The sequence below is a fragment of the Peromyscus maniculatus genome, chromosome 3 (assembly GCF_049852395.1).
Source record: "Peromyscus maniculatus bairdii isolate BWxNUB_F1_BW_parent chromosome 3, HU_Pman_BW_mat_3.1, whole genome shotgun sequence".
Taxonomy (NCBI): domain Eukaryota; kingdom Metazoa; phylum Chordata; class Mammalia; order Rodentia; family Cricetidae; genus Peromyscus; species Peromyscus maniculatus.
In genome coordinates, this window is record NC_134854.1 from 65031087 (window position 1) to 65058513 (window position 27427).

At 45.1% G+C, this 27427-nt stretch overlaps 1 protein-coding gene across 5 annotated transcripts; it reads left to right on the top strand.

Annotated features, from left to right (window-relative positions):
* The first annotated feature begins 8716 nt into the window (after window positions 1–8716).
* On the top strand, window positions 8717–26099 carry Znf212 (zinc finger protein 212). Of its 5 annotated transcripts, none has more exons than XM_006995424.4 (5): window positions 8717–8893; window positions 15354–15743; window positions 15875–16001; window positions 22433–22513; window positions 24215–26099. In XM_006995424.4, exons 1-5 carry the CDS (start codon window positions 8870–8872, stop codon window positions 25051–25053), a joined length of 1461 nt encoding a protein of 486 aa, XP_006995486.1. In that variant the 5' UTR covers window positions 8717–8869; the 3' UTR covers window positions 25054–26099. The 5 variants fall into 5 exon arrangements, with proteins under 5 accessions (XP_006995486.1, XP_006995487.1, XP_042129086.1 ...); XM_006995425.4 differs by having other exon boundaries at window positions 8730–8893; window positions 24218–26099; XM_042273152.2 differs by lacking the exon at window positions 8717–8893 and adding an exon at window positions 8947–9411.
* The last annotated feature ends 1328 nt before the right edge of the window (window positions 26100–27427 follow it).

Here is a 27427-nt window from a genome sequence, read left to right on the forward strand (position 1 = left end):
AGAATGAAACCATGTGGCTGCAAGAGGCTAGATGTAGGAAACACACACTTGATCTCCCTTAGGGCTTGCCACAGTGGCACGATACAGAAAGGCTGGAGAACACTGGTCTAGAGAAGCCAGTGAGCAAGCACCAATACCCACAGTGCCTACCTGTGGGTTCCTGGATCATTTTCCAGTGGCTTTCACTGTACTGGTGCCTTCAGCTACAGCATGAGTGGTCCCAGTTCTTGAGACAAGCCCCGGGACAATAAGCTCTACTCTCAGAACTGACCAAAGGCAGTGACTTTCAGTATGCTGGCCTGTGCATATCAATCACTGAATCACCCATTTTGATGTTTTAGACCATGTCAGTATTGGGGGATGATTTGCATGTGGCTGGAGTTAGGAGGCTGATGCACATGGAGAAGAAATGGGCAATCCAAGGTAGTAGTGCTTGTTGACAGCTGGCCTATGTAAGACGTGCTGAGCTCACGTTGCACGAAGCACCAGGTGAGGCTGCCTGGAGAAGTTGGGCTGCAAGCGTGAGCTGCATGGGGCAAACGGAAAGGAAGGCAGGGAGAAGGGACTGTAAGGAAGAAGGAGATCGGTGTGGCCAGAGCAGAGAGGTACGAACTTGCAGGGTGTACAGTTAGATGATGAGGCATAGTCCAGGCCATGGAAGACCTTGAATACTGAAACTGTCCCACAGACGACCATCAGCGAGCCGGGGATCCACTGTGGTGTAGCCCTGTAGAACCTGTTAGAAGCGGAGCAGGCGTAGCGGTCAGAGGAGGTCAGGAAGGGTTCGATGGAAGTCCTGAGAAGGCGGCATAAGCCAGAGACCATTGAAAATGACAAAAATACAGGTAAATGTCTTTTTAAAATGTAAACGGACTTTTTCCATTTCTGAGCAAATACCTTTTGTGTGCGGATGCTCTCTTGTCCTTGAGCAGAGGTTGTTAGGTCCTGTTCTTTCATTCTCTGCCTGCTCCCTCCAGAGAGGGTCTCTCCCTGGACCTGAAGCTAAGCTGGCAGCCAACAGCCCTAGTGTTCCTTCTGCTCCCCCTCCACACACACACAGCACCCTGAGGCTACAAGTGTACTTGGCTTTTTCTGTGGTGCTGAGGATTTGAATTCAGGTCCTCCTACCTGCACAGCAAGCGCCCTCCCCCCACCGCTCCTTTTTTTTTTTTTTTTTTTTTTGTGGTGGGGTGGGTGATGCTGAATTTTGAACCCAGGGCTTCCTAAATGTTAGGTAAGCACTTTCCCACTCTATTTCTCCCAAGCCTTTTCTTCCTTTCTTTTTTCCTTTTCTTTCTGAAATGGTCTCATGTAGTTCAGAGTGCCCTGCAATGGCCTATGTGGCCAAGGATAACCTTTAATTTCCGATCTGCCTGCCTCTGCCTTCTGAGTGCTGGGATTACAGGCATGCACCACCACACATGCTTTATATATTGCCGAGTCTGACCCTGTAGCTTTGTGTGTGCTGGGCAAACACTATCAGCTAAGCTATATCATCAACTCCAAACACTGTCTTAGGATCAAGGATTCTAGTGTCCTAATTGTCTTTTTGAGATCTGACCCCTGGGTTTTGGTCATTGGTAAGGAGTAAGGGAAAAATGGGGGCGGGGATCACACTGGCCCTGCAGGGCAAACTGGGCCCAGGGCTGGTCTCCCCTCTGGCTCGGCATTGATTTCCCCCATAAGTAGTAGATTTTATACTTTATAAGTCAGAGACAGTGCCCCCTTACAGCACAGCATAGCAAAAGACCTGAAATCATACCTAACCCCCCTCAGCCATCTCTGTTCTTTTGTTGTTTATTTGTGACAGGGTCTCATTATGTAGCTCTGGCTGTCCTGGAACTCACTATGTAGACCAGGCTACCCTCAGACTCACAGAGATCCTCCTGCTCCCACCTCCCAAGCATTGATATTAAAGGTGTGTGCCACTACGCCCTGCTTCTGTCTCTGTTCTTAAAAGACTGTGAAGCATTCTCATCACCAGAAATGTCTCAGAGCCCACCATCCTGATCTTTGTCTGTTCTGTATTCCCCCATCTCACTAAGGGGCAGCTTTCTTCTATCCTGAGGCTTCCTCAGCCCTCCTCTCCAGGATATACTTGGAAAACTCCCAAATCTTAATTTTTTTATGCTACAATTTTGTTCCGTCTTTGCTCGCCTCTGTCTTCCAAGCCATTTCCTGTGGCCTCCTTTCCCACAATTCAAATGGCCAATAAAAAGCTGGTTAAACAAAATATTAGTTGCTCTTTAAGAAGAATTGTGTATCATTTTTTTCCCAAACCATCAATCAATGCATGGAATTTTGAAGATTTTTGTATTAATATATTTAAAATAAAAAATGTAAAAAGGGGATATGCAGAAAAAAAATCTAGCAGGGCATGGTGGCCACAACTGTAGTCCCAGCTACTCTGAAAGCTAAGGCAAAACAAAATCTTGTCATACACATATCTGGCACCCCTGTGAGGAAGCATCCAAGTTATGAGATCTAGAAAATACTCCCTCTAATGTTAATTTTGTAGAAATGGCACTTGGTTCTTCATGTCACATCCTTCCTTTTGTCAGGTGTGTGAGAAATTATTGCAATGGGTACACAGGAAATGTCTTCCTTTTTGTGGTTGCTCTTTTTAAAACAGGATCGAACCATATAGCTCCAGTTGTCCTGGAATTCGCTGTATAGACCAGGCTGGTATAAACTCAGAGACCTGAGTCCCTCTGCCTCCCAGTGTTAAAAGCAGGCTGCTACCATGCCCAGCTGAGCAGCTGCATGTTTTACATGAGTGGGTGAACCTGATTTATTATTATTGTTATTTTTACCAGATCTCTATTGATTACCATGTGGTTTTTATTGGGGGTGTTTTTGTTTGCTTGTTTATGTGTTTGCTGATTTGCTTGCTTGCTTCCGACACAAGGTCTTGCTGCAAACTTACTGCGTAACTGAGGATGGCCTGTTTCTACCTACCATGTGCTGGGGTCATGGAAGTGTGTGTGTCACCAGGCCTTTTTTTTTTTAATTTATTATTATTTGAGGGGTGTTCTGTTGTACTCTGTGGAGGTCAGGGGACAACCTTGTGGAGTCAGTTCTCTCCTTCCACCTTTACCTGGGTTCTAGGAAGGAACTCGGGTCGCGAGCTTGCCTGGTAAGTGCCTTGACCCACGAAGCTGTCCCACCAGCCCCCCCCCCCAGGCCTGCTTTTAAAGAAGCGTTTCTTTCTCCACACTGCACCTAGGAAAACAGTCCAGACACTTCACCTTTCTCGCAATGCCCTCACTGCTCTGTCCGGTATTGCCCACAGTTCCCTCTCTGCTGTGCCAGGCCTGTATCTTCAGCATGACCAGACCAGACCCCATTTACTTCCATCCCTGCTCTTAGGAGGTCCTGGGCCGGGGAAATTATGCTCAAGTCTTGATCTTTCAAACTCCAGCTCTGCTTCTACTGCCTCAATACAGAATGCCCCATCCCTCCAGGCTATATCCTTTTCTGGCTTTGAGCAGAGCTTTTTAGAAATATCTCCAGGTCCTAGAAACTGTGACTGAAAAAAGCACAAGGAGAGGGCAGAAGGGCCTTCTGAGCCTTTACATTTGGTTTGATCATGGAAGACTATAATACTTTTTTAAAGGTGCAGTGTGTAGCCCAAGTGGACAACCAACTCAATATCTTGCTTGAAGCCAGGCATGGTGATGTAGGCATGTATCCTAGTACTGAGGGAGCTGAGGCAGAAGGATGACTGAGATTGAGCCTGTCCTAGGCTCGAAACAGGGAAGAAAAATATTGCCTCAACACCTCACCCTCATCCCTGCTGGCATTACAGCACATACACACCACCATGCCCAGCTTCATGCAATACTTCTTTTAAGCAATTGGAGACAAAGTGTCCGGTATCCCAGTGTCGGAGAGCACTGCCCTCCAAGTGGAACAGCCATCATCATCGGAACAGCTGGGACTGCTTGCAAGAAACCAGATCTGGCATGCTGACTATTGAGATTCCCTCAGAAGAGAGTAGGGAGGATGTGAGGTCCAGCAGCTTCCTCCCGCACCTCCCAGCCACTCGAATGCAATTCTCCTCTAACTGCACGTGGCCTCCGTTCTCAGGAGGGGCTGGAGCACCTAAGAGTGTAGGCTGACTGATGGGAGACTCCACCTCTGCAGCTCTAAGGAAACTGCTGTCCATGCTGAAGTGGGACTTCCCAGTGGTGCAGCTGTTTTAGGGTCACTCACTCTCCTGTAGATAACCCCTCACCCATGCTCTGTAAATAAGTTCAATAAATGCATTGGTTCCCCAAGCTGGAATCCCACGTTGATTTGTTGTCTGTAGGTGTTTGTTTGCTTCAGCTCAGGGAAAGAGTTCCCAGCTTCCTATAGTCCTTAATTAAAAAAAAAAATGTGTGTATAGGTGTTTCACCTGCATATATGTCTGTGTACCACACATGTGCCTGGAGCCCACAGAAGCCAGAATAGAGCAGGTCCCCTGAAATGAGAATGACTGTTGTGAGCAACCATGCGGGTGTCCCAGTCCCCCGGAAGAAGAGCCAGTGCTTTTAATTGCTGAACCATTTCTATTGTCCCCCATAATACTCTCATGAGTGCAAATTGTTCTAATTGTGATCAACAGAAGCTGGCTGACGAACCAAGAATGAGAAACTGGGAAGAATCTGGAATTATTCACAGACTCAGGTGCAGTTGAACCAACCCAGGATACAGGGGGAAAAAATCACCTCTTATCTCTGCTCCCTTCTCTGTGTTGGGTCTCTCTTCCAAACCAGCTTACTTACTCCAAAAAATGAGAGATCAGACTGTTTCAAACCCAGTATAGTTACTTCATCCCTGAAGAGGAAGAGCTTTACTTGGTTCAGTTCATGTCACAAGCCCACCCTGCCTCAAGGACTATTGCCTGGAGACTAGGATGCTATGATGGAGCTCACCTAAGTCAGATGCTTGCCCTTCTATCACTGACCAGGCTGGCGATGCCACCTAACAAGATGGCAATAGTGACTTGCCCTGGTGGCAAAGGTCTGTAATCCCAACTACAGGAGGCCGACAGAGGAGAATCCTAAATTCAAGGCCATTCTACACCAGTTGAGGTTTGCCAGTGCTACAGAATGAGTTCAAGGCCAGCCTAAGCAACACAGTGATACTATGTCTCAAAAACAAACTAAAATAATGGAGTGGTGGTGGCTCACAACTTTAATCTCAGCCTTTGGGGGCAGAGGCAGGTGGATCTCTGAGTTTAAGGCCAGCCTGGTCTACAGAGTGAGTTCCAGGACAGGCAGGGCTACACAGAGAAACCCTGTCTAAAAAAAAAAAAAAAAAAAAAAAAAACAAAAAACCCTAACAAACAAAAAGGGAAAAAAACTGGGATATAGCTCATATCAGGGGGCACTTATTAGGGGGCACTTTTAAAATATGTGAATGACCCTCATGTGAATGACTTTTAAAATATGTGAATGATTTCTAGTACTGAGGTCAGGGAAAGAAATAAAGGGGAAAAGAAAAAAAAATCCAAGCAAACAAAACCTGAGAGGAGCCTTTCCTACAGGGAGGGAAGTTCTGTGCCAGGGGAAGAGAGGCATGCCAGGCTGATGATAATGGGGCTCCTCAGCATACACACAGCAATGGAGGCACCTTGAGCCAAGGTATGCTCTGTCTAGTATTTTTTTGTTTTGTTTTGTTTTTGTTTTTCAAGACAGGGTTTATCTGTAGTTTTGGTGCCTGTCCTGGATCTCACTTTGTAGACCAGGCTGGCCTCAAACTCAAAGAGATCTGCCTGCCTCTGCCTCCTGAGTGCTAGGACTAAAGGCATGTATCATGACTGTACTGTTCAGTCACCCCTGTTAACCCGCTAGCTCTGTGTGTAGTGCTCATCCTAACATGGGCACACTCCTTATTTCTCTAATAGCAGCAGCACTGTTTGTAGTGATTGGAAGCCACATTGAAAGATTTTTCCAGAGGCATGTGTCAACACATGAGTGTCAGCAGGAAGGGGCAAATGCAGTTTCTGAGAAAGACTCAACAAAGTGACATTTTTCTTGGCGAGTTCCTTGTAGTACAAGGCTTTGCTCTTGTAAATATAGAAGCAAAGCAGAAGCCAGACATTTTGTTATTGAGTGCTTGCTCCATGCCAGGCACACAGCTTCCACAAACAGTCCACATGAATTGCCTTACATTCTCAGTGGAGAGATAAAAGTAGCAAATACAGAGAGAGCATGAGCCACACCATCTAAATATTTATTTATTTGTGTATTTGTGTGCCTGCATGAATATATGTGTACCACATGTATACAGAAGCCCTCTGAAGCCACAAGAGGGTGTCAGACCCCCTAGAACTAGTTACAGGTGGTTGTGAGCCACCATGTGGGTGCTGGGAACTGAACTAGGTAGTTCTCCAGCCTTCGTGCCTTTAAAAAAATAATTAGATTTTTTGAGACTGGGTTTCATTATGTAGCTATGGCTGTCTGGAACTCAGAGATCCACCTGCCTCTGCCTCTGCCTCTGCCTCCCAAATGTTGAGATTAAAGGTATGCAACACACACACACACACACACACACACACACACACACACACACATTTTTAAAGAGATAAGATGAAAAGCAGAGAGAAGAGAATTAGGGGTCCAGAGACCTCAAATATATTTTTGGAGTGTTTTGGCATATATAGAATTGGAAGAAAGGGCAAGAAAGCATGCATAATTAAGCAGAAGAATGCATAATTAGGCAGTCGTGGTTAATAGATGGTCTAGTTCATTGATGTCCCAGTTCTGGTACTGCAAAGTGGTTAGAAGAAGTCCTTATCGCTGCCATTGAATTGCTTGAGAGGATCCATCTGGCTCCTACAAGATGGTTACTTCTGCTGCAGGGTGCAGCGTCAGGGTGTAACTGCCCTTACCTGAGAGATGATCTGTTTTTCAACATTCTGCTCTTTCTGGGATTCAAAGTGACTACAGGCTTGGGACAATGACTTACGCCTGCGCCTTCAGCTGAGAAAAGGGATGACATGGGTCCAGTAGACACACTCCCTGGATGATTTACATGCTTATGGAGAGTCAAGCAGGAATGATGCGAACAAAGTCAATAAACAAGATGAAGGCAGAGACACTGGGACTTGCCTTGTGAGCCTAAATGAGTCAGTGCTTTTTTAAAAAAAAATTATATAAACAGAGGCTTTAAGTGCTTGCGAAAACAGATGCTGAAAAATTTCTTTCAGCAGGTCTTGGAGGATGTTGTTAGCTGTAGTCAATGTAGAAAGGGATTGAAAGGAAAAGTATGGACTCAGGACCCCCAAGACCAAGTACTCAGCACAAAGGACAGTTATTTGCTCCAGAGGGACAGGGGACAGGAATAAGGAATAAAGACAGGAGATAGAGGACAAGGGAGACGAGGAAGGGAGTAAGGAGAGGGGCAGGGTGTCTGCCCCAGGGGGAAGACCGCCTCTGGCCGGAGAGGAGACAGATGTGGCACATAGGAAAATGGCAGTTTATAAAGGTACAAAGGGAACCCCCATGTTAAAATGAGGCGTTTAATTTACATGTTAATTAGGTGAGCCAAAGGGGCTTTTGATTGCTGGACTTCAATACTCTGATAGCTGGACCTTGGCAGTCAGCCACAGGAGGAGGAAATGGCCAAATACAGGAATGAACCTTGGGGCTAGCTTCGGGAATGTATTCTAATGGTTGTTAGCAAAGCAGAGGGAATCAGGGAGAAGGGCAAGGCCTGCCAGAGCCACATGCTCAAGTAGGCTAGTGTCCCTTCAGGGATCACTTGTAGAACATGAAGAAAGAACCAGTCTAGTGAGAGTAGATTCTCAGAGGAAGCTATTCATGCCCATTGTTCAAAGTGGAAACTCCCATCCTTCTCATTCATCATCGACAGACAGTGTGGTGGAAACGAGGCAAGTGTGACTGGTGTTGCTGGTATTTGGGGGGTTTGTTGGGAGTCAGTGTCTCTTTCGATATTTCTGGCTAGCCTGAAACTCACTACAGAGCTGAGGCTGGCCTCAAACTCCTGAGTGCTGGGGTTAAAGGTGCTGGTGATGATGCGGCCAGACGTTTCCAAGCCAGAATGCTCAACATATTCACCATGGTACAAGGACTAGGTTAATTATTTGTGATTAAGGCTACCTTGAATTCTGCAATGCTTCTGATTACCATAATTATTATTCTACAGTGGATTGCCCTGGGCATTTGAATCTGTGTTTCTAGTTTCTAAAAAGCCAAGCAACCGGTGAGCGTTTGGAATAAAGTCACTTGCCTTTGAGAATTCATCTTTTTTTTTTTCAGCTTAGGCTGTGTTCTCCCCTCAGAGAAAAGTGTGAGTTTACTCATTTAATATTATATCATATTTTTTATAATTACATTCATGTACAGAACGTATCGTGATCACATCCAACCCCCCTTACCCTCTCTACTCATTTAATATTATAATATCATATTTTTTATAATTACATTCATGTACAGAACGTATCGTGATCACATCCAACCCCCCTTACCCTCTCTACTAGTCCGTCTCCTTCCCACGTGCCTCTTTTTTTTTTTTTTTGAACTTACACATATTTGAATCTCTTAAAGCATTTCGCGGTGCGCAGGGGCTGACCTTAAACCCCAAAGATGCTCTTGATTTTGCGCCTATACCCCATACTCAATGGCTGGAGTGGCAAGCTGCAGTTCAGCTTCCCGGAGCACTGTGGCGCAGTAGAAACGCCGCGCGGCGGCGGGAGGAGCGGGGCAGCTCTTCTTGGCACGGGGAGGGGGCACGTTCCCAGAATGCACCTTGTATCAACACCGCGGCGGTGGCGGCTCCCCGAAGTCCAGGCGGTTGGCGGAGTGGCACCCGGCCCGAGCTCTCTCCCGCCAGTCGGTGTTGTGGGGCGACTGTGGCCATGGCGGAGTCGGCGCCTGCTCGGGTAGGGCGCGCCGGCCGGCGGGGAGGGCGTCGGGGGAGACAGCGCCCTGCCCGGGGCGGGGCTTGAGCGGCTCGGTCGCGGGCTCGGTTTCCTCCGCGGCCGTTGGCGCCGGCGGATGCCGACCTTCCGCCCGGCCACCCTCCCTCCCCTCCGCCCGCTTGCTCTCCGGGTCCTTGGGCGTGGGGCTACGAGCCGGGCTCTCTGCGTCTCCGCGGAGAAACTTCTGCGAAGCTTGTTGAATTGTTTGTGGTCGTGCCCGCATAGTTCCCTGCTTCGTGCCAGCTGAGGGACTCGTTTTCTGAGTTGGAGTGATGGCGCGGGTGAAAACCCTGGTTCCGCTCGTTGCTTTTGAGCTCAGCTGCCGGAGACCGCAGGACTTAGGGCTTCTCTCCGACCAGTGGGTTTTGGTCCGGGTGCCACGTTCTGCCGTAGATTTTTCTGAACTGAGTTTGCAGCTACAGGTTGAACCCAGGCGGGGCCTCCTCTCCTTGGGGACAGGTGTATTTTCAGAGCTCTAGGTGCGCACTGTTATCTGCTTTCCTCCCCTTCCAGCTATCTCTATTCAGGGAATGTGAAGACTCTGAAAATGACATGAGGGCTGTCCCAGCGCTCACCTCTTTCGGCAGCCTGTGCTCACCTCTCTAGGCCTTTGTCTCCTTAACTTGAAATGAGAATGTTGGGTTCGTGGTTAAAGAAATTTCTAATTTTTCCCCCTGGCTCTTTTTTCCATACTCTGTCACAGTAGCGGTTAACTTAGGAAAAGGGTAGGTTAGATGGAACTTAACTGGCTTCTTGTCGTTGAGACAGGGCCTCACTCTGTAGTACAGGCTGGCCTCCAGCTGGTGACAATCTTCCCTACTCAGTCTCCTCAGTGCTAGGAATACAGGGGTGAACCATTATGCTCGGTTTTGATTGGTAGTGGTTTGTTTTGAGGCATGGTGTCACGTGCCTCAGCCTAGCCTATCTGAGGATGGCCGTAAACTCTCACCTCTGACCCCCAAGTGTAAAGATTACATGCATAAGACTTTTTGTTGTCTATTTTTTTTTTAAATCTTTCAAAATAAGGTCTTGACATGTAGTTGGCTGCCTGGGACTAGCTATGTAGACCAGGCTAGCTTTGAACTCCTGCCTCTGCAACCCAAGTGCTAGTTAGAGACTAGGAGTTCGACTCCCTGCTAGGCCAACAGAGGGGCCATGGCTAGGTAATAAAGATGGCAAATTTCCAAGATGGACATTCTCTTCCTCATCTTCCCAACTTGAGACAAGACTGGCAGCCTAAACCAAGGGCCTTTGGAGGCTTGTCTCCCACCAGCAGGTCCCCTGCTGACGGTCTGGATCAACAAGTTCAAGGCCTGATCAGACTGTGTTGCACAATTATGGGCCAATCAGTCATCTTCAAATGGAAGGACTCTTCAGTGGTTTTAAAACCCCCAGCCTTGGGTTGGGGATTTAGCTCAGTCAAGCGCAAGGTTCTGGGTTCGGTCCTCAACTCTGAAAAAAGAAAATAAAAATAAAAATAAGACCCCCAGCCTCAAAAAAATCCCAGTAGCTTCCTGAGTTTCCCTTATGCTTTGCAGGTGGTCCTTTCTCTGTGTGTCTGCTGCTCATTTGTCTCCTCACCCCCAATGAACACTTTTGATCAACTGCGGATTCTGTCGGTAGTGTTTGAGATTTCTCTTGCCTTTTAGTTCTTTAACTGGTGGAGAGGACAAACCCCATCCAGACCCCTAGGCTGTCTCATCTCCAGACTCCTAGATGGTGTTAGTGGGACCACCCTTGTGCTCCTCGGCATTTGAATTGAGTTTTACCGCAGCTTTTTTGGGTTCAGAAACACTTTGGGGACCCTGAGATATCTTTTTGTGAAAGAAAAAAAGAGGTCAAAGAAAAATTGTGTTGAGAACTTTGCCTTGGCTGGAATTGACTATGGTTTTTCTAGGAAATGGGTAAGAACAATTTAGGAATGGACTGAAGGATTTATCAGTGTTTATTTTCAAGGAATTAACACTAAACTGGGAAAAGAGGACACTCGTGTTTACAGCATTTCTGTGTCTGAGTTACTTAAGACACAGATGCAGTCTGGTGTTTCTCTAGACTGGATTGTCCTAGCATGAGGTAGGAGGACCAGCAGACAGACTCCTTTTCTGGTCATTCCACCCTTAGTTATGCGTCACCAGCAGACTTCATTGAGATGGTAAAGGTCCACCAAAATCTCAAACTCAACTTGAACTTACAGTTTTGGCATTGTAGAATGTATTTAAACTGTTCTTGAACATATTTGTACTCTTACATCTCTCTTCAGGTAAGGATTCTGTACTGCTAAGCCAAATTCATGTCTTGATAATGACAACCAAAAATAAAAAAATACTGAGGGCAAGAAACCCTATGTAAATGAGATGTATAGAAAATCAGAAGCCCATTATTTTGTATGATAATTTAAAAACAGCATTACAAATAATACTTATAACCAAGAAGTAGACAGTGTGAACTCTTTTTTTTAGTGTGAACTCTTAAAAGATGAGCTGAGTTGTGAAACCAACTTTGAGAGCATTTGCTGAACAATTGTGTTTGATATTTATGAAATCAAGGGACCTTGGAAAAAAAGAAAAACTAAAGATGGGACTTGAAGCAACACTGGGTCAAAGTGTAAACTTTTCTTTTAAAGTCAGGCTTTCACAGTGTAGGTAGTTACGGCTGTCTAGGAACTTGATATGTAGACCAGGCTGGCCTTGAACTCACAGAGAACACTTGGCTCTGCCTCCCAAGTTCTGGAATTAAATGCCTGGCTGAATAAGACAGTAGCTTGTTACGGAGTTAATGAGAAATAATTAAGCTATATGACAACATTGATGTAGAAGTTAGGAAGAAGTGATGAGAAGTCAGTGGTCTCTGTAAATATACTTTTCATAATTGCTAAAAGACTAAAAAGTCAGTCACAATAAATATAATTGAATTAAAAGGCAAAGATTATGAGGATGGGGAAAATCCAACCTTCATTTTGGAAAAATCCAAAAGAAGTCTATACAAATGTTTAAATATAAAAGGATATGAGAACAATTTGTCAGAATAACACTAATTAAAAGAAACTTGGCTTAGAAGTGAATCATAGCCAGAGATCGAAAATACTCCTGCACTAATAATGGAAAAGGATTCAATTTTCTATCTTGAAATGACATCTTTAAACTAGTTTGAGGCTAATTACATAGCTTCGGATATATTTAAAAATTGACAGACAAATTTCATCATCATTTAGAATATTCAAATATAATCTAGTATTTTATCTAGCAGAAAAAAATAGGATATTGTACATCCAGCAGAACTCTTGCAGAGCATGGGGATACGCTGCTCGTTCACTGCAGTAGTCTAGCTACAGGGGCTGTCAAGCCTTGAAGTACAGCTAGTGTAACTGACAAAATGAGCATTACATTCTTTTAGTTTAGCTCATCATGATGGCTCACGCCCTTAATGCCAGCACTTGGGAGGCAGAAGCAGCTAGATCTCTGAGTTCTAGGCCAGCCTGGTCTGTATTACGTGTTCCAGGCCAGCCAGAGCTATATAGAAACTTGTCTCAGAAAAGGGAAATCCCCAAAATAGGAATAGAGAGCTGGGGAAAGGTGTGTGTTCAAAAGCCATTATTAATATTTGTTTAGTTTTTATTTATTTACTTGTTTATTGTTATTTGAGATGGTTTCTCTGTGTAACAGCCCTGGCTGTTCTGGAACTAGCTCTGTAGACCAGGCTGGCCTTGAACTCACAGAGATCCGCCTTCCTCTGCCTCCCAAGTGCTGGCATTAAAGGTGTGTGCCACCACTGCCTCACTATTTTATCCATTTTCTATCAGCATATAATGTCTCTGTATATACAGTATAGGTACTAAAGAAAGAAGGAAGAGAGGGATGGCCTGGAAAGATGACTCCATGGATTGGAGCACTTGTTACTCTTGCAGAGGACCGAAGTTCAGTTCCCAGCACCCATATAGTGGCTCAAAATCATCTGTAGCTCCAGTTCCAGAGAATCTGATGTCCTCTTCTGGCCTTCACTGGTACAGGCACACGTGTGGTACCCATATGTACATACATGCCAAACATTCATAGAATAAAAAATGTAAAGAAGAAAGAAAAGGAAAAGACACATCAGAAATGGAAGTTGTGTTCACACAGGTCTGGGTTGGTATTAGATGTGACTTAGACTTTGGGTAGGGCTGTTGAATAGTTGGGGTCCCTCTACCTTCTGCATGCATGTGGGCTTCTTCACATACCTGCTTGCCTGTGTCTGCCCCACCAACACAGAGTGGAGCACAGACATGAGGCTTTCTCCACTTTGACTTCAGATTTGTGAGCAAAGTGGATGTTGTCTTTAAGTCACTAAATTTTGAGATGGCCTGATACATAGCAAGAGTTGTCTGGGTTGGAGAGATGGCTCAGAGGTTAAGGGCCCTAGCTGCTCTTCCAGAGGTCCTGAGTTCAATCCCCAGCAACCACATAGTGGCTCACAACCATCTATAATGAAATCTGGCTCCCTCTTCACCTGCAAGTATACATGCAAACAGAACATTGTATACATAATAAATAAATAAATCTTTAAAAAAAAAAGAGTTGTCTGGAATAGAAAGCAAGGAAATATATTAAAATATCGAACATGCTTTAAAATTCCTTCAAATGCAATAGCATACTCTATGTATGAATCAAAACATTTTATCTTAAAAATGTTATTTCTCAAATTTAATCTGTGGAATTTGATGCATTTCCCAACACAGTCTCTGAAGATACTTTTGTGAAATTCTTAATGTTTGTAGAATATCAGTGGGCCAAAAGAAGCCAAGGTACTGCTATAAAATAAAGAGATGGGATTTGTCTTAGTAAGTATAAATAATTACTATGCAGCTAGAGTTAATAAAGTCACATTATTGGTTAAGTGACAGAAAAATTAACCCATAGAAGGAAAAAGATGGCAGAAACAGACTGACAGGTAAAAGAACTTGATTTATGGTAGAGAATAACATTACAGATTAGTAGGTAAGTGTTGATTGTTTACTATTATTATTAGATTTTTTTTTTTTGACAGAGTCTTACTATGTAGTCTTGGCTGCCTGGGACTCCCTATGTAGACCAGGATGGGCTTAAACTCACAAAGATCCACCTGTGCTGTGATTAAAGGCATGTGCCAACACGGCTGGCCCTGCTTTTATTTATTTATTTATTTGTTTGTTTGTTTGTTTGTTTTGTGTGTCATGTGTGTGGGGGTGTGGGTGTGGGGGTGCCATTTTACTCCTGTGGTTGTCAGATGCCAGCTTGTGGGGTTAGTTCTCGGCTTCCACCATGTGGATCCCAGAGATCAAACTTTTAGGTCCTCAGGCTTGGCCTTTATCTGCTGAGCAATCTCAATAGCCCGATAATGACTTTAAAAATTGTTTTTTACATTTATTTATTTACTTTGTGTATATGTGTACATGGATATCTGTGCACACATGAGTGTAGAGGTCAGAGGACAGCTTGAGGGAAAAGCTTAACTGTATGGTGATATTTTTTCTATTTTTCTAATATTTTCCAAAATTATTATAAAATACACATGTAACTTTTCTTTCTTCCCTCCTCTTTTTTCTTTCTTTCTTTTCTTTCGTGTGTGTGTGTGTGTGTGTGTGTGTGTGTGTGTGGTGTTGTTGTTGTTGTTGTTGTTGTTGTTGTTGTTTGAGAGACAGGGTTCCTGTAACCTATGCTGGATGACCTTGAACTTTTAATTCTACTGCCTCCTTTTCAAGTACAGGGATTACAAGCGTGCATCATGGTTTATATGGTGCTTCAGGTCGAAGTCAGGGCTTTGTGCATGCCAGGTGAGCATGATATACCAACAGAGCTGCATGCCCAGCCCCACAGGAAATTTTCAGTACCTGTCTTAGTTAGGATTTCTATTGCTGTGATGAAACACCGTGACCAAAAAGCACATTGGGGAGGAAAGGGTTTATTGCGCTTGCGCTTCCATATCATTGTTCATTATTGAAAGAGGTCAGGGCAGGAGGCTGGAGGCAGAAGCTGAGCAGAGGCCATGGAGGGGTGCTGCCTACAGGCTTGCTCTCCATGGCTTGCTCAGCCTGCTTTCTTACAGAACTCAGGATCACCTCCCCTTGCTCAGCCTGCTTTCTTATAGCACTCAGGATCACCTCCCCAGAGGTGGCCCCACCTACAGTGGCCTGGGCCCTCCCACATCAATCACCAATTAAGAAAATACCCTATAGGCTCACCTGCAGCCTGATCTTACTGAGGCATTTTCTGAGTTTAGGCTCTAGTGACTCTAGCCTGTGTCAAATTGACATAAAATTAGCTGGCACATTATCAGAAAAAAAAGCATATTTGAATTTTTGTTTGTTTTAAAGAAGCTAGCTAGGAGTCCTGGACTTGGACTTGCTTTCTTTCTTTGATATTTGGAAGTGACCTTGTCTCACTGGCTCGTCTCCTCAATCCTACAGCACAGGAGGAAACGGCGTTCCACACCATTAGCTCCCGCCACACCACCTTCACAAACCACAGAGAAAAGCCCTTATTTTCAGACCACAGAAATCTCACTTTGGACAGTGGTGGCCGCTATTCAGGCTGTGGAGAAGAAGATGGAATCCCAGGCTGCCCGACTACAGAGCCTTGAGGGACGTGCAGGGACAGCCGAGAAGAAGCTGGCTGACTTTGAGAGGACAGCCGTAGAGTTCAGCAACCAGCTGGAGGGCAAGTGGGCCGTGCTGGGGACCCTGCTGCAGGAGTACGGGCTGCTGCAGCAGCGCCTGGAGAACGTAGAGAACCTGCTGCGCAACCGGAACTTCTGGGTCCTGCGGTTGCCCCCTGGCAGCAAGGGCGAGGCCCCCAAGGTAGAACCTTTAAGTTTAAAAGTTAGGAAAGAAGGGGAGCCTAGCCCCTGATTAGTCCAGATGTTAAATCACTGGCCGTACTCATGATAGGAGTCGACGTACTCATCATCTCTTGTGGCTTACCCCTGCAGGTGTCCGGATCCCTTGAGAATGACGGGGTCTGTTTCTCAGAACAGGAGTGGGAGAACCTGGAGGACTGGCAGAAGGAGCTCTACAGAAATGTCATGGAGAGCAACTATGAGACCCTGGTCTCTCTGAGTGAGTGGCAGTTTTCTCCGTGAATCCTCTCAGAGCCCTCCTGATGGCACCTGAGCCTCTGCCTGACTCTCATCCTCTGACCCATTGCTGGAGGAGGGATGAGTCACCTGCAGAGACTTGGAAAGGTCTCAGGGATGAGCCTTTTGTGTTTCTTCTCTGTGGTAACACAGTTCACTTCTTGAAACTGTTTATGAAGATATTATGCTGCTGTATAATATAGGTATTTAATACAGAGCTACAAAGTATTAGTTACTTTTCTATTGCTATATACAACACTGAACAAGGCAACTTATAGAAAAAATTAATCTAGAGTTTCTAGTTTCAGAGGGTTAGAGTCCTTGATGGCCAAACAGAGGTAGCAGATGGCAAGTGGTTGGAACAGCCCCAAGAGAGCTCACTCCTTGAACCTCAAGCAGGATGCAGAGAAAACTAACTCACATTGCCTTCAGTCTTTTGAAACCTTAAAGCCTGTGCCCACTGACTTGCCCCCTTTAATAAGGCTACGCCCCTGACTTCCTAAACAGTTCTACCAGCTGGCGACAAAGTCTTCAAACATGTGAGCCTATGGGTGCCATTTTCATTCAAACCACCACAAATATACTTTTGTTTAGTTTAGTTTTTTGAGACAAAACCTCTCTATGTAGCCCTGGCTGTCCTGGAACTCATTATGGAGATGAGGCTGGCCTTGAACTCACAGAGGTACTCCTGTCATCTGTCTCCCGTGGGCTGGGACCTAATGTACCACCATGCCCAGCTAACGTGCCTCGTTAATATTTAAAATGGTTTGATGAGAAATCCTGTAAGTTTGGAACTGATGAGGTGGCTCAGTGGATAGAAGTGCCCGCTCTACAGCCTGATCCCTGCGTTCAATCCCAGGATAGAAGGAGACAACTGACTCCTTAAAGGTGCTGTCGCGGGCTTTCTTCTGGGTTCTAGCCAGCTCCCAAATCATGGCACAGAGACTTATTATCGATTATGAACAGTTGGCTTTCTCTCATGCTTGTCCCAGTAGCTCTAACTTAATTTAGCCTGTTTTTTTTTTTTCATCTGTATTTTACGCAGGGCTTTTTACTTTTCTTTCATTCTGTATGTCCTACTTTCACTGCTTCCTCCGTATCTGGCTGCCTGGCTGGCCCCGGGTGTCTCCCTCTCTTTCTCCCTCATTCTCTGTTGTTGGTTGTTTTGCTCTTTTGTTCTTTTGTGGGGGTAAGAGGTGGTGAGGGGGATACCCAGGGCACCCAGCTCCCAAATAAGTCACACACAGAGGCTTAATCTTAATTATAAATGCCTGGCCTTAGTTTGGCTTGTTTCTAGCCAGCTTTTCTTAACTTTAAATTATCCCAACTACCTTTTGCCACTGGGCTTTTTCCTTTTCTTACTTCTGTAAATCTCACTTTCACCCATACTCCATGGCTGGCTGGGTGGCTGGGTGGCTGGCTCCTAGCATCCTCCACTCCTTGTTCTCTCACTCCTTCTCCTTTTCCTCCCAGATTTCTCCTCCTATTTATCTCTTTGCCTGCCAGCTCCGCCTGTCCTTTTTCCTGCCTTGCTATTGGCCATTCAGCTCTTTATTAGACCAATCATGTGTTTTAGACAGGCACAGTAACATAGCTTCACAGAGTTAAACAAATGCAACATAAAAGAATGCAACACGTCTTTGCATCATTAAACAAATGTTCACAGCATAAACAAATGTAACACATCTTAAAATAATATTCTACAGCATTTCCCCCTTTTGTCTAAATAAAAAGAAAGGTTTTAACTTTAACAGTAATACTATACATAACAAAAACAGTTCTTAGGTAAGAATTACACTTACAATAATCTGTCCACTTGTAATTAGCATATTCAGAGAAAATAATGCATTATCTATCCTACCTTTGTGAACCCAAAGTTTTTCAACTAATTTACTTTCTATCATAACTAAGGAAAACCGCAACTATAACTATCTAGTCTTCAACTCCATCAGAGACCTCAGAAGGATAATATTATCTAATGACAGAGACATTTGACTGCCTAGATAGTCACCCAAAGTGCCTCTGCAACGTTGGGACATCCATCTTTAGCCTACAGATCCAGACTATCTGGCAAACTTTTCAGTGAAGCAGGAAATTTGAAGGTCTGTCCTGCCTTGTATTGGCAAAGTTTGTCAGTTGCTTTTCTCTGTCCTGCAGAATATCTGGCAGACTCTTCTGTAAAGCAGGAATTTTGAAGGACTGTCCTGCCTTATTTTGGCATAGTCCAACAGTCTTTTTCCTGTGTGTCCTGCATGTCCAGTCTGCACAGCACATTGTCGGCAGTCAAGGTAAAAGCAGTTTCTTTGCCCAGTGGCTAACCTTGCCACAAAGAAAGCAAACTCTATAAGGAGTTTCTTCAATGCCCATCATCTTCTCTGAAGTAAATTGGTGCTGCCAAAAGCAGATGTGTCTCATTGTCATGAAAAACCCTAAGTTAACAGAACATTTTAAACGCCATATTCTATAGGTCTTTGAAGTGTTTGAAGACCATTTATCTGTTTAAAACGTATCTCTGTATGATCTAGAAAACACAAATAATATACACATACATCTACAAATTTGATTGTTATAGATGACTAACTACTGACCTGTGTTTCATGATCCTAAATGTGTATCCTAAATAGTTCATAATAATAGCTTTCAAAAACTAGAATTGTACCTTATCTTTTTAAATGAACCACATATGTACAGTACCTTAAACAAGAGTAGAAACATATATACAATGTGTTGTAACAAAAATAACCTTAAATTTGTATCAATATACAAAAATCCTTTAAACAAGAGTAGAAACATATATACAGTATGTTATAACAAAAATTACTTTCAATTTATATCAATATACAAAAGTCCAAACTGCTTCCTGCTGTCTGTGGACGAAGTATCTTTAGGGTCCTTGAGAAAATTTTGAGATAATAGCCAAGTCCTGGAAAGACCAGCTATAACCTTTGTTGATAGATATCACCTGTCAAGGTTCAGGAGGTCTCTCTTGATCAAACCTGATCCATATTAACCTGGAACAAACCCACAGCCTCTTGTTTCCTGTGGAAACAAAAGCAAAACCACTTCTCCAAAGTAATGCATTTTTTTATTTCTTTTTTAAAGTTCAAGCATTCCTAAAGTATCTAAGTTGGTTCAATTCAGCAGTCCAGTTCGCAATCCCACGTCTCTTAGCAGCTGTTGTTTGCTTATCAACATTCAAAAATTCAAAATCAACACAATGATATACATGATCCAGATTCCCTGTGTATTTCCCATCTCTATGTGGCTTATTCTTTTACTAATTATTTTATTATTTTACTCTCTCTCTAAAGACTTTCCTATTTCTAAACTATTTCTTTCTTTCTATAACTGCCCATACCCGTTTTCTTTCTTTCTTAAGCCTATGCACATTGTAAAGCACACTGGAACCTGTTTAGAGGTTTCTCCGCCCGGACCTCTTTTATTGCGTATCCTTTAGCCTTATTTGACGAGCAAACTAGACTGCTGAGCTACACCTGGATCCTCTGCGCAGCTCTTGGTTGGCTCCACTTGCTTCTAGGTCCACAAGAGCCAAGCCGAAAGCCCTGTGGGAATTGCATGACCAGGAACTGCATTCAGCCTTCCTAGCTATGAAATGCCAGTGCCCTGCACTGTGGCAGGCATGCTTAGTTAGTTTTTTGTTCCTATTTCACGTACCAGCTGCTCAAAGGCTTGCCAACTGGCAAAAACTCTTCAAGAGCCATGTCCTCTCCCTGCGTGCACCGCTCCCCTCTGCCCCCCCCCCAATTTCTCAGACCCTAGGGAAATTTGAGCCTCATATTGGTACACCAAAATGTTCTTGGTTGTTTTGCTCGTTTGTTCTTTTGGGGAGCCCACTACCCAGCTGCCAAATGAGTCACATATGGAGGCTTATTCTTAACGGTAAATGATGCCCGGCCTTAGCTTGGCTTGTTTCATGCCAACTTTTGTTAACTTTAAATTATCCCAACTACCTTTTGCCTTTGGGCTTTTTACTTTTCTTCTGTAAATCTTACTTTCACTCTTACTCCATGGCTGGCTGGGTGGCTGACCCCTAGCATCCTCCTCTCCTTGTTTTTTGCTCCTCCTCCTTTTCCTCCCAGATTTCTCCTTCTATTTATTATCTCCATCTACCAGCCCCACCTGTCCCTCTACTGCCTCGCTATTGGCTGTTAAGCTCTTATTAGACCATCAGGTGTTTTAGACAGGCAAAGTAACACAGCTTCACAGAGTTAAACAAATGCAACATAAAAGAATGCAACACATCTTTGCATCATTAAACAAATGTTCCACAGCACAAATGTAACACATCTTAAAATAATGTTTATAACAAGAAATCTACAGAGTCTGTTTAAAGGGCAAAGAATTTATTAAGGGGAAAAACTCATGGTACAGAACAGAATTGACACAGGTTCTGGAATGCTGTTCAGGTCACCTGGATCAGTCCTGCATCCAAGTCCCATGAGGGAGCGAAAGAGAGACCGATGCCTATGAGCATCTCAGGTCTTAAGGGTCACCAAGAGGCCATGCCCCAGGGGCATGTACTTCAAGGTCATAGGTAGGTGTATCAGTTACCTGCTGCCTCTCTAGGGGTGGTGCTTCAAGGTCATAGACAGAACAGCTACCCACTGCAAATATTCTACAACAGTTCTCTCCTCTTTTCCTGTTTCTTGTTCTCTTGAGCCTAGATTCCTCCTCCTACTTATTCTCCCTGCCCACCAGCCCCGCCTATTCCTCTACTGCCTAGCTATTGGCCATTCATCTTTTTATTAAACCAATCAGGTGCCTTAGGCAGGTAAGGTGAAACAGCAACATAGTTATATAGTTACATAGTTAAATAAATGCTGCGTAAACAAATGTAACACACCTTTACATAGTTAAAGTCATATTCCACAACAAGTGGCTTTCTTGCCACAACAATATTGCCTTCTGGCTTTCACATATGCACTATGGCACAGATGTACCCAAACTGTTACATGTTATATACATACACACATAAATAATAAAATTAGAGCCGGGCGGTGGTGCCGCACGCCTTTAATCCCAGCACTTGGGAGGCAGAGGCAGGCGGATCTCTGTGAGTTCGAGGCCAGCCTGGGCTACCAAGTGAGTTCCAGGAAAGGCGCAAAGCTACATAGAGAAACCCTGTCTCGAAAAACCAAAATAATAATAATAATAATAATAATAATAATAATAATAATAATAAAGCATTTAATTTTTAACATTTAACATTAATTAAAAAGGAATCTTGTGCTGGGCAGTGGTGGCACATGCCTTTAATCCCAGCACTCAGGAGGCAGAGGCAGATGGATCTCTGTGAGTTCGAGACCTGGCTGGTCTACAGAGTGAGTTCCAGGAAAGGCACCAGAACTACACAGAGAAACTCTGTCTCAGAAAAAAAAAAAAGAAAGAAAGAAAAAAAAAAAGGGAATCTTGTAACTTGAGATAGACAGCACAGGCTGACAAGACCCCTTTTCTTGACAATTAGCCGGTGTCATCACCAGCCACTGTGGTCTCCATGTTTGTTTGGTAGACTGGAGGTACTGTCTGTGGAAGTGTTTTAGGTAAAATATTACTAATGCATGCTATATGACGAATGTATTCTTTTCTTGTTAGATAAATTCTTTTAAAATATGGGTCCTTGGAGGAATACCAAGGAGGCCACTGGCTGACCAGAATGAGGGTGAGGAAAGCCAAGTGGGTCAGAGAGGTAACTGATGTCCCAGAGGGATTATGCACTCTCTGAAGGCTATTCCCATGTCACAGAGCCTGCCTTGCCTGGCATTGCTTCAGTGGGGAGGCCAGGAGGATGAAATTAGGCACTGTGGAAGGAATCCTTGGCAAAACCTCAGCTGTATGGGCAGAGGTGGTAGTGCTGTGTGGACACTGGTACCTAAGCCTAGTGGCCCTCATGAAGGAACAGCAGAAATTAGGGCCAGCTCATGCTGGTGAGGATGAGGAGTAAGGAGAACACTCCTCCATTGCTGGTGGGAGTGCAAACTTTTCACTTTAAAAATCAATATGGCAGTTTCTCAGAAAATTGGGAATTGAACTACCTCAAGACCCAGCTATACCACTCTTGGGCAGATACCCAAGGGATGCTCCATCATACCACAAGGACACTTGTTCATCTATGTTCATAGCAGCGTTATTCGTAATAGCCAGCAACTGGAAACAGTTTAGATGCCCCTCAACCAAAGAATGGACAAAGAAAGTGTGGTACATTTACACAATGGAGTACTACTCAGTTGTTGAAAACGATGACATCATGAGGTTTGCATTGTCCAGGAATATCTGGAGAAATGACAGTAACATTTTCTCTGTGTCTTTCTAACCATTCGTATTGATTCCCTGGCATCTGACCAGCGCTGTAAGTTTTTACTCTCTTGGACTCACACTGTATCTTTTCCAACCCAGAGGTCCTTGGCCAACCAGAAGAAGAAGCGGAATTGGGTGCAGAGATGGTGGGTGACTTGGTGGAAGAAGGTACCCACCTGGGTGAGTAGTTCTAGAATATTCTTCCATCTTCTTCCTCTATCTCTATCTTGTAGGTTCCTGTAGCTTATAGGGAACTTTCCCATAGCCAAACTGCCAAATAATGTCAATGATCTCATCTGGCACATGCAGGTTGTGGACTCCTGTTTGGTTTTGTTGTTGTGTTTTTGCTTATTTTATTTTATTTTATTTTTTTCCAGAAAGGGTTTCTCTGTTTAGGTCTGGCTGTCTTGGAACTCCTCTGTAGACCAGGCTGGCCTTATACTCAGAGATCCACCTGTATCCGCCTCCCTGGTCCTGGGAGGTAACATCATCCAGCTTATTTGTTTATTTTTAAAGGTTTATTTTGTCTTTATTTATATGTATGCATGTGTGTCTGTGTGACTGTATGATGTGTGTGTGTGGTGGGGGGGGTATCCATATAGGGCAAACAGGGTGTTTGATCCCCTGGAACTGGAGTTAGGGACGATTGTGAGCCACCTGACGTGGGTGTTGGAAACAAAGGCTCTTGTTCAGTGGGCCATCTCTCCAGCCTCTGCTTGTTTTTGAGACAAGTCTTACTATGTAGTGTACAATAGCCTGGACTCACTGTGTAGCTCAGGCTGGCTTAGAATTCATGATCTTCCTGATTCTACCTCGTGAGTAGGATTACAGTCGTGAGCCACCATACTTGCACTAGAACTGTTACAGGTGTTTCTTAACTCCTGCCGGTCTTTGGAGTATTGCAGATCGTGGCATGCTTTTTCATGCCCTGTAAGTAATAGACATAATAGGCTGTGGTCAGAGTGAGTGATAGAGGGTGGGCAATGAGTCTCAGGGCCAAGAGAGAAAGAAACTGGGGAAGGCATTTGAGCAGAATATCCGGGAGGAACAGAACTGGATGGACTTGTAATTTATTTTATTTTATTTTACTATTTTGTGTGTATGAGTGTTTTGCCTCCTTATGTGTACTGCATGCTTAAAGCAAAGAAGATATCAGAACTCTTGAAACTGGAGTCATCGATGGTTGTGAGCCACCATGTGGGTGCCAGGAATATGAACTTGAGTTCTCTGTAAGAACAGCTTGGACTCTTATCCACGGAGTCGTCTCTCCTTCTGGATGCATGGTTTTCAAACTGTTAGTTTAGTGGGTTCAATGCAGGGCCTTGCACATGCTAGACAAGCGTCTGCGGCTGGGCTTTATCTTCAGCCCCCCTTTTAAAAAATCCTTTTAAAAACTTGAGATAGGGAGTTCGAGGCCAGTGTGGTCTACAGAGCGAGTTGCAGGACAGCCAGAGCTGTTACACAGAGAAACCCTGTCTTCAAAAACCAAAAGAATTTTTTTTATTAAAGATAGGATCTCACTGAGTTGCCCACACTCGTCTTGAACTTGCTCTACAGCCTAAGCAATCTGTTAACTTGCCTCGTCTTTCTGAGTAGTTGAGATTACAGGCCTGTATCACCAGGCCCAGCTTCAAATTTGTTGTTTTAACACTTTTGAATTAATGTTACAATATATTTTGTCATTTTTCATAGTTTAAATACCAGTCTATAGACAAGTTTGGACAACTATAGTAACATTGTTCTCTTAAGAGTAAGACGTTCAGATCCTCCTCCAGTCATCCTAAGGAGCTCTGTTCTGAGTCTTCTGAAGTCCTCAAGCCTTTGGCTCTGGAGATAACGAAGTGCTGGAATGTAATCTTTTGTTGGTCTTCTTCCTTGCAGCAGATAGGGCCATGGTTAAGCAGGAGGCGCTGTACAAGCAGGAGGGCCCGGCAGGTCTTCCCAGCATGTTTTCCAGTGCTGCTGAACAGCAGGCTTTCTTTGGCTCGGAGCAGGCTGTGTTCTGGAATAGTCCAGCAGATTCTGCCCTCTTGGAATCAGGCCCTGGGGACTCGAACCCTGAGTCTGTTGAGGGCAATAGGGACCCTGCCCCTGGTAAAAAACAGAAGTCTCACAGGCAGGTGCAGCTGGGTCAGGAGTGTGGACAGAGCCAGAAGGTGAAAAGGGACGCCAGCCCATACAAATGCTCTGAATGCCAGATCAGCTTCCGCTACAAGCAGCAGCTGACTGCTCACATGCAGAGCCACGCGGGCAGAGAGCCTCACTCGGCCACAGACCCCGAGGAGAGCCTTAGGCCCAGGCCACGGCTGAAACCACAGGCCAAAAAGTCGAAGCTGCACCAGTGTGACGTGTGCCACCGGAGCTTCAGCTGCAAGGTCAGCCTGGTGACCCACCAGCGCTGCCACCAGCAGGAGGGCCCCAACCCCAGCCCGCGGGTCCAGGAGAGGTTCTCACCTAACAGCCTGGTGGCTCTGCCCGGCCACATCCCCTGGAGGAAAAGTCGGAGTTCTCTCATCTGCGGGTACTGTGGGAAGAGTTTCAGCCACCCGTCTGACCTGGTGCGCCACCAGCGCATCCACACCGGCGAGCGGCCCTACAGCTGCCCTGAGTGTGAGAAGAGCTTTGTCCAGAAGCAGCACCTCCTGCAGCACCAGAAGATCCACCAGCGGGAGCGGGACGGGCTGGCCGCAGAGCATGGAAGGCCCAACGGCCTGCTTTAAGGTTGCCGGCCCCTCACCATCGGGGGTGGAGGGGGGTGGCATGAGTCCCCCGCAGAGATACTACAAAGTCAGGCTGACTACTTCCTGAGGAGAACTGTTTCTGCTTTGCCCCCCTTGGCTAAGCACAAAGCCCAGTCGGAGACACAGGAGAGGATCTGTGGTCCCAGCCATCTTGGCCCTCTACCGGGTTTCCTGTTTCTTCAGCCCTCCAGGTCCCTGGTTTTCTCCTCTCTGGTGCACTGCCACACCACAGGGACTGGTGGTCGGTTCCAGGGTCCACCTTAGCATTTCACACGTCTTCCCACAGTTCAATGGGGCCACAGATGTGTGGAGAGTTCCAGGAAGTCACCCTCCATTTCCCTGCCTTTTGTAGCCTCCCTGTTAATAATTAGTATAAATAATTTAAAGGAACTGCTTAGGTTGTTCTAAAGACCCCTTTTTGGAGCTAGATTCTCGTTGATTTTTTTAAAATATAGCTCAAACTTGTTTTATAAATTTCAAGAGTTGTAGAAGTTGTTCCTAACATGGGAACTGAGCCTACCCTCCAGGAGGGAATAGTTTATGGGCTCTTTTAGCCCACCCACACTTAACATAGGCTGCAGAGCCAAGACACACTGCTGGCTGCCCTCAGTGGGTTGCTGAGTGCACTCAGGTGGGCGGAGAGGACGCCCCGAAGCCCCTGCTGGAGTCAAGACTTCTCTGAAGAAGCTGAGGGTTCAGTTGTGGGAGTCGGTGTCTGGACATCCTCTCCTCCTCCCTGCCCCTTGCTTTGCTGTGTTTCTGCAGCTCTGGGGGGGTGGGGGGGGCGGAAGGCTGAGCTTGATCCTGTTAGACCAGATGTCACTTGAGGTGGTTCAGGTTAGACTTTCCAGCGTCTGTCCCGGGGTGAAGGAGAAAAGCACAGATGCTTGTCTCAGGAGTGCTGAGTACGCGCCCCACTGTCATTCGGGGAGGGAGGAGAGTGGGTTCTTTGGTCATATGTGAATGTATCCTTGGATGATTTACAGTTGTCTGGAATAAATCTTGTTACATGTATTTAAAAAAAAGTCACATGGAATGTTTCCTGTTTATCAAGAATTGTCACCTGGAATGAGGTCGGGAGAGATCCCTCACCAGGAAGCCTGGCCTGAACTATGACCGCCTTGCCTCAGAGCTCACACACTGAACCAGGGGTACTGTTGCCTCTCCAGTTATAAACTTAATGTCAGGGCTAGATGCTGTCTCCCTGTTCCCAGAAGTACAGTCTCAGCACCTGCTAGGAACTTGAAGGTAGTACAAGCCCAGACTCCATCCCTCTGGGTTGGAACATTTTGTTTGTTTGTTTGTTTTTGTTTTTCCAGACAATGTAGCCCTGGCTGTCCTGGTACCCGAGTCTCTCTAGACCAGGTTGGCCTCCAACTCAGAGATGCGCCTGCATCTGCCTCCCAAGTGCTGGAATTAAGGGTGTGTGCTAACACTGCCTGGCGGAATTCACATTTAAAAAATTATTATTTTTGGTTTTTTGAGGTGGGGTTTCATATGACCCAAGTTGGCCTTGAACTTGCTGTGACCCTTGAACTCCTGATCTTCCCATCACCATTTCTCAAGAACCACCATGCTGCGCAACATTGTTTGAATGCCAGCAGATAGCACTTTCATTGCAATATTAAAACTTGAAACGCAAATGTTGTAGGGGGTAGGGAGAAAAGCATACTTGATCCCACAGATCACTACACAGGACAGCAGGAGGTGAGAAGGGACTGAGGAAAAGCTAGGAAGTGAAGATCAGCAGGGAGCCAGGCTTCACAACCCAAGAGATGTTGTAGCTGTGGTGGTCAGCATCATTTTCTCAGAGAACACTTAAGGCTTTGTCACGATGACTGGGTGTGCATTGGGTAGAACGCCTGTAAACAATCCCTAAATAACACCTTCAGTTTAAAATTTTCATTAAAGTTCTGAAATTTTAGGAAGTAGAGCCTGGACAGTTACAAGATTACGAAACTTATGAAAAATCCATTAGAAAAAGAAAAGGATTTTTTTTTTTTTTCTCGTTTTGGTCTTTCAGAACAGGGTTTCACTGTGTAATAGCTTTGGCTGTCCTGGAATTCACGTTATAGACCAGGCTGGCCTAGAACTCACAGGGATCCTCCTGCCTGTGCCTCCAGAGTGCTGGGATTAAAGGCATGCACCACCCCTGCCTGGCTCAGCTCACAAAGAAGGCTTCAGAAATCCCTGCTCGCCCAGTGACAGATACTGTAGTGTCCAACACAGGAAGGAACCTGTTTTAAAAGGCAGATAGTTTCTGAACATGGGAGGGGCTATCAGAGGCAAAGGCTCCCTTCCTTCCCACTTGAACTTGGGTAGAACTTTAACAGAAGGACCTCCCTCACATTGG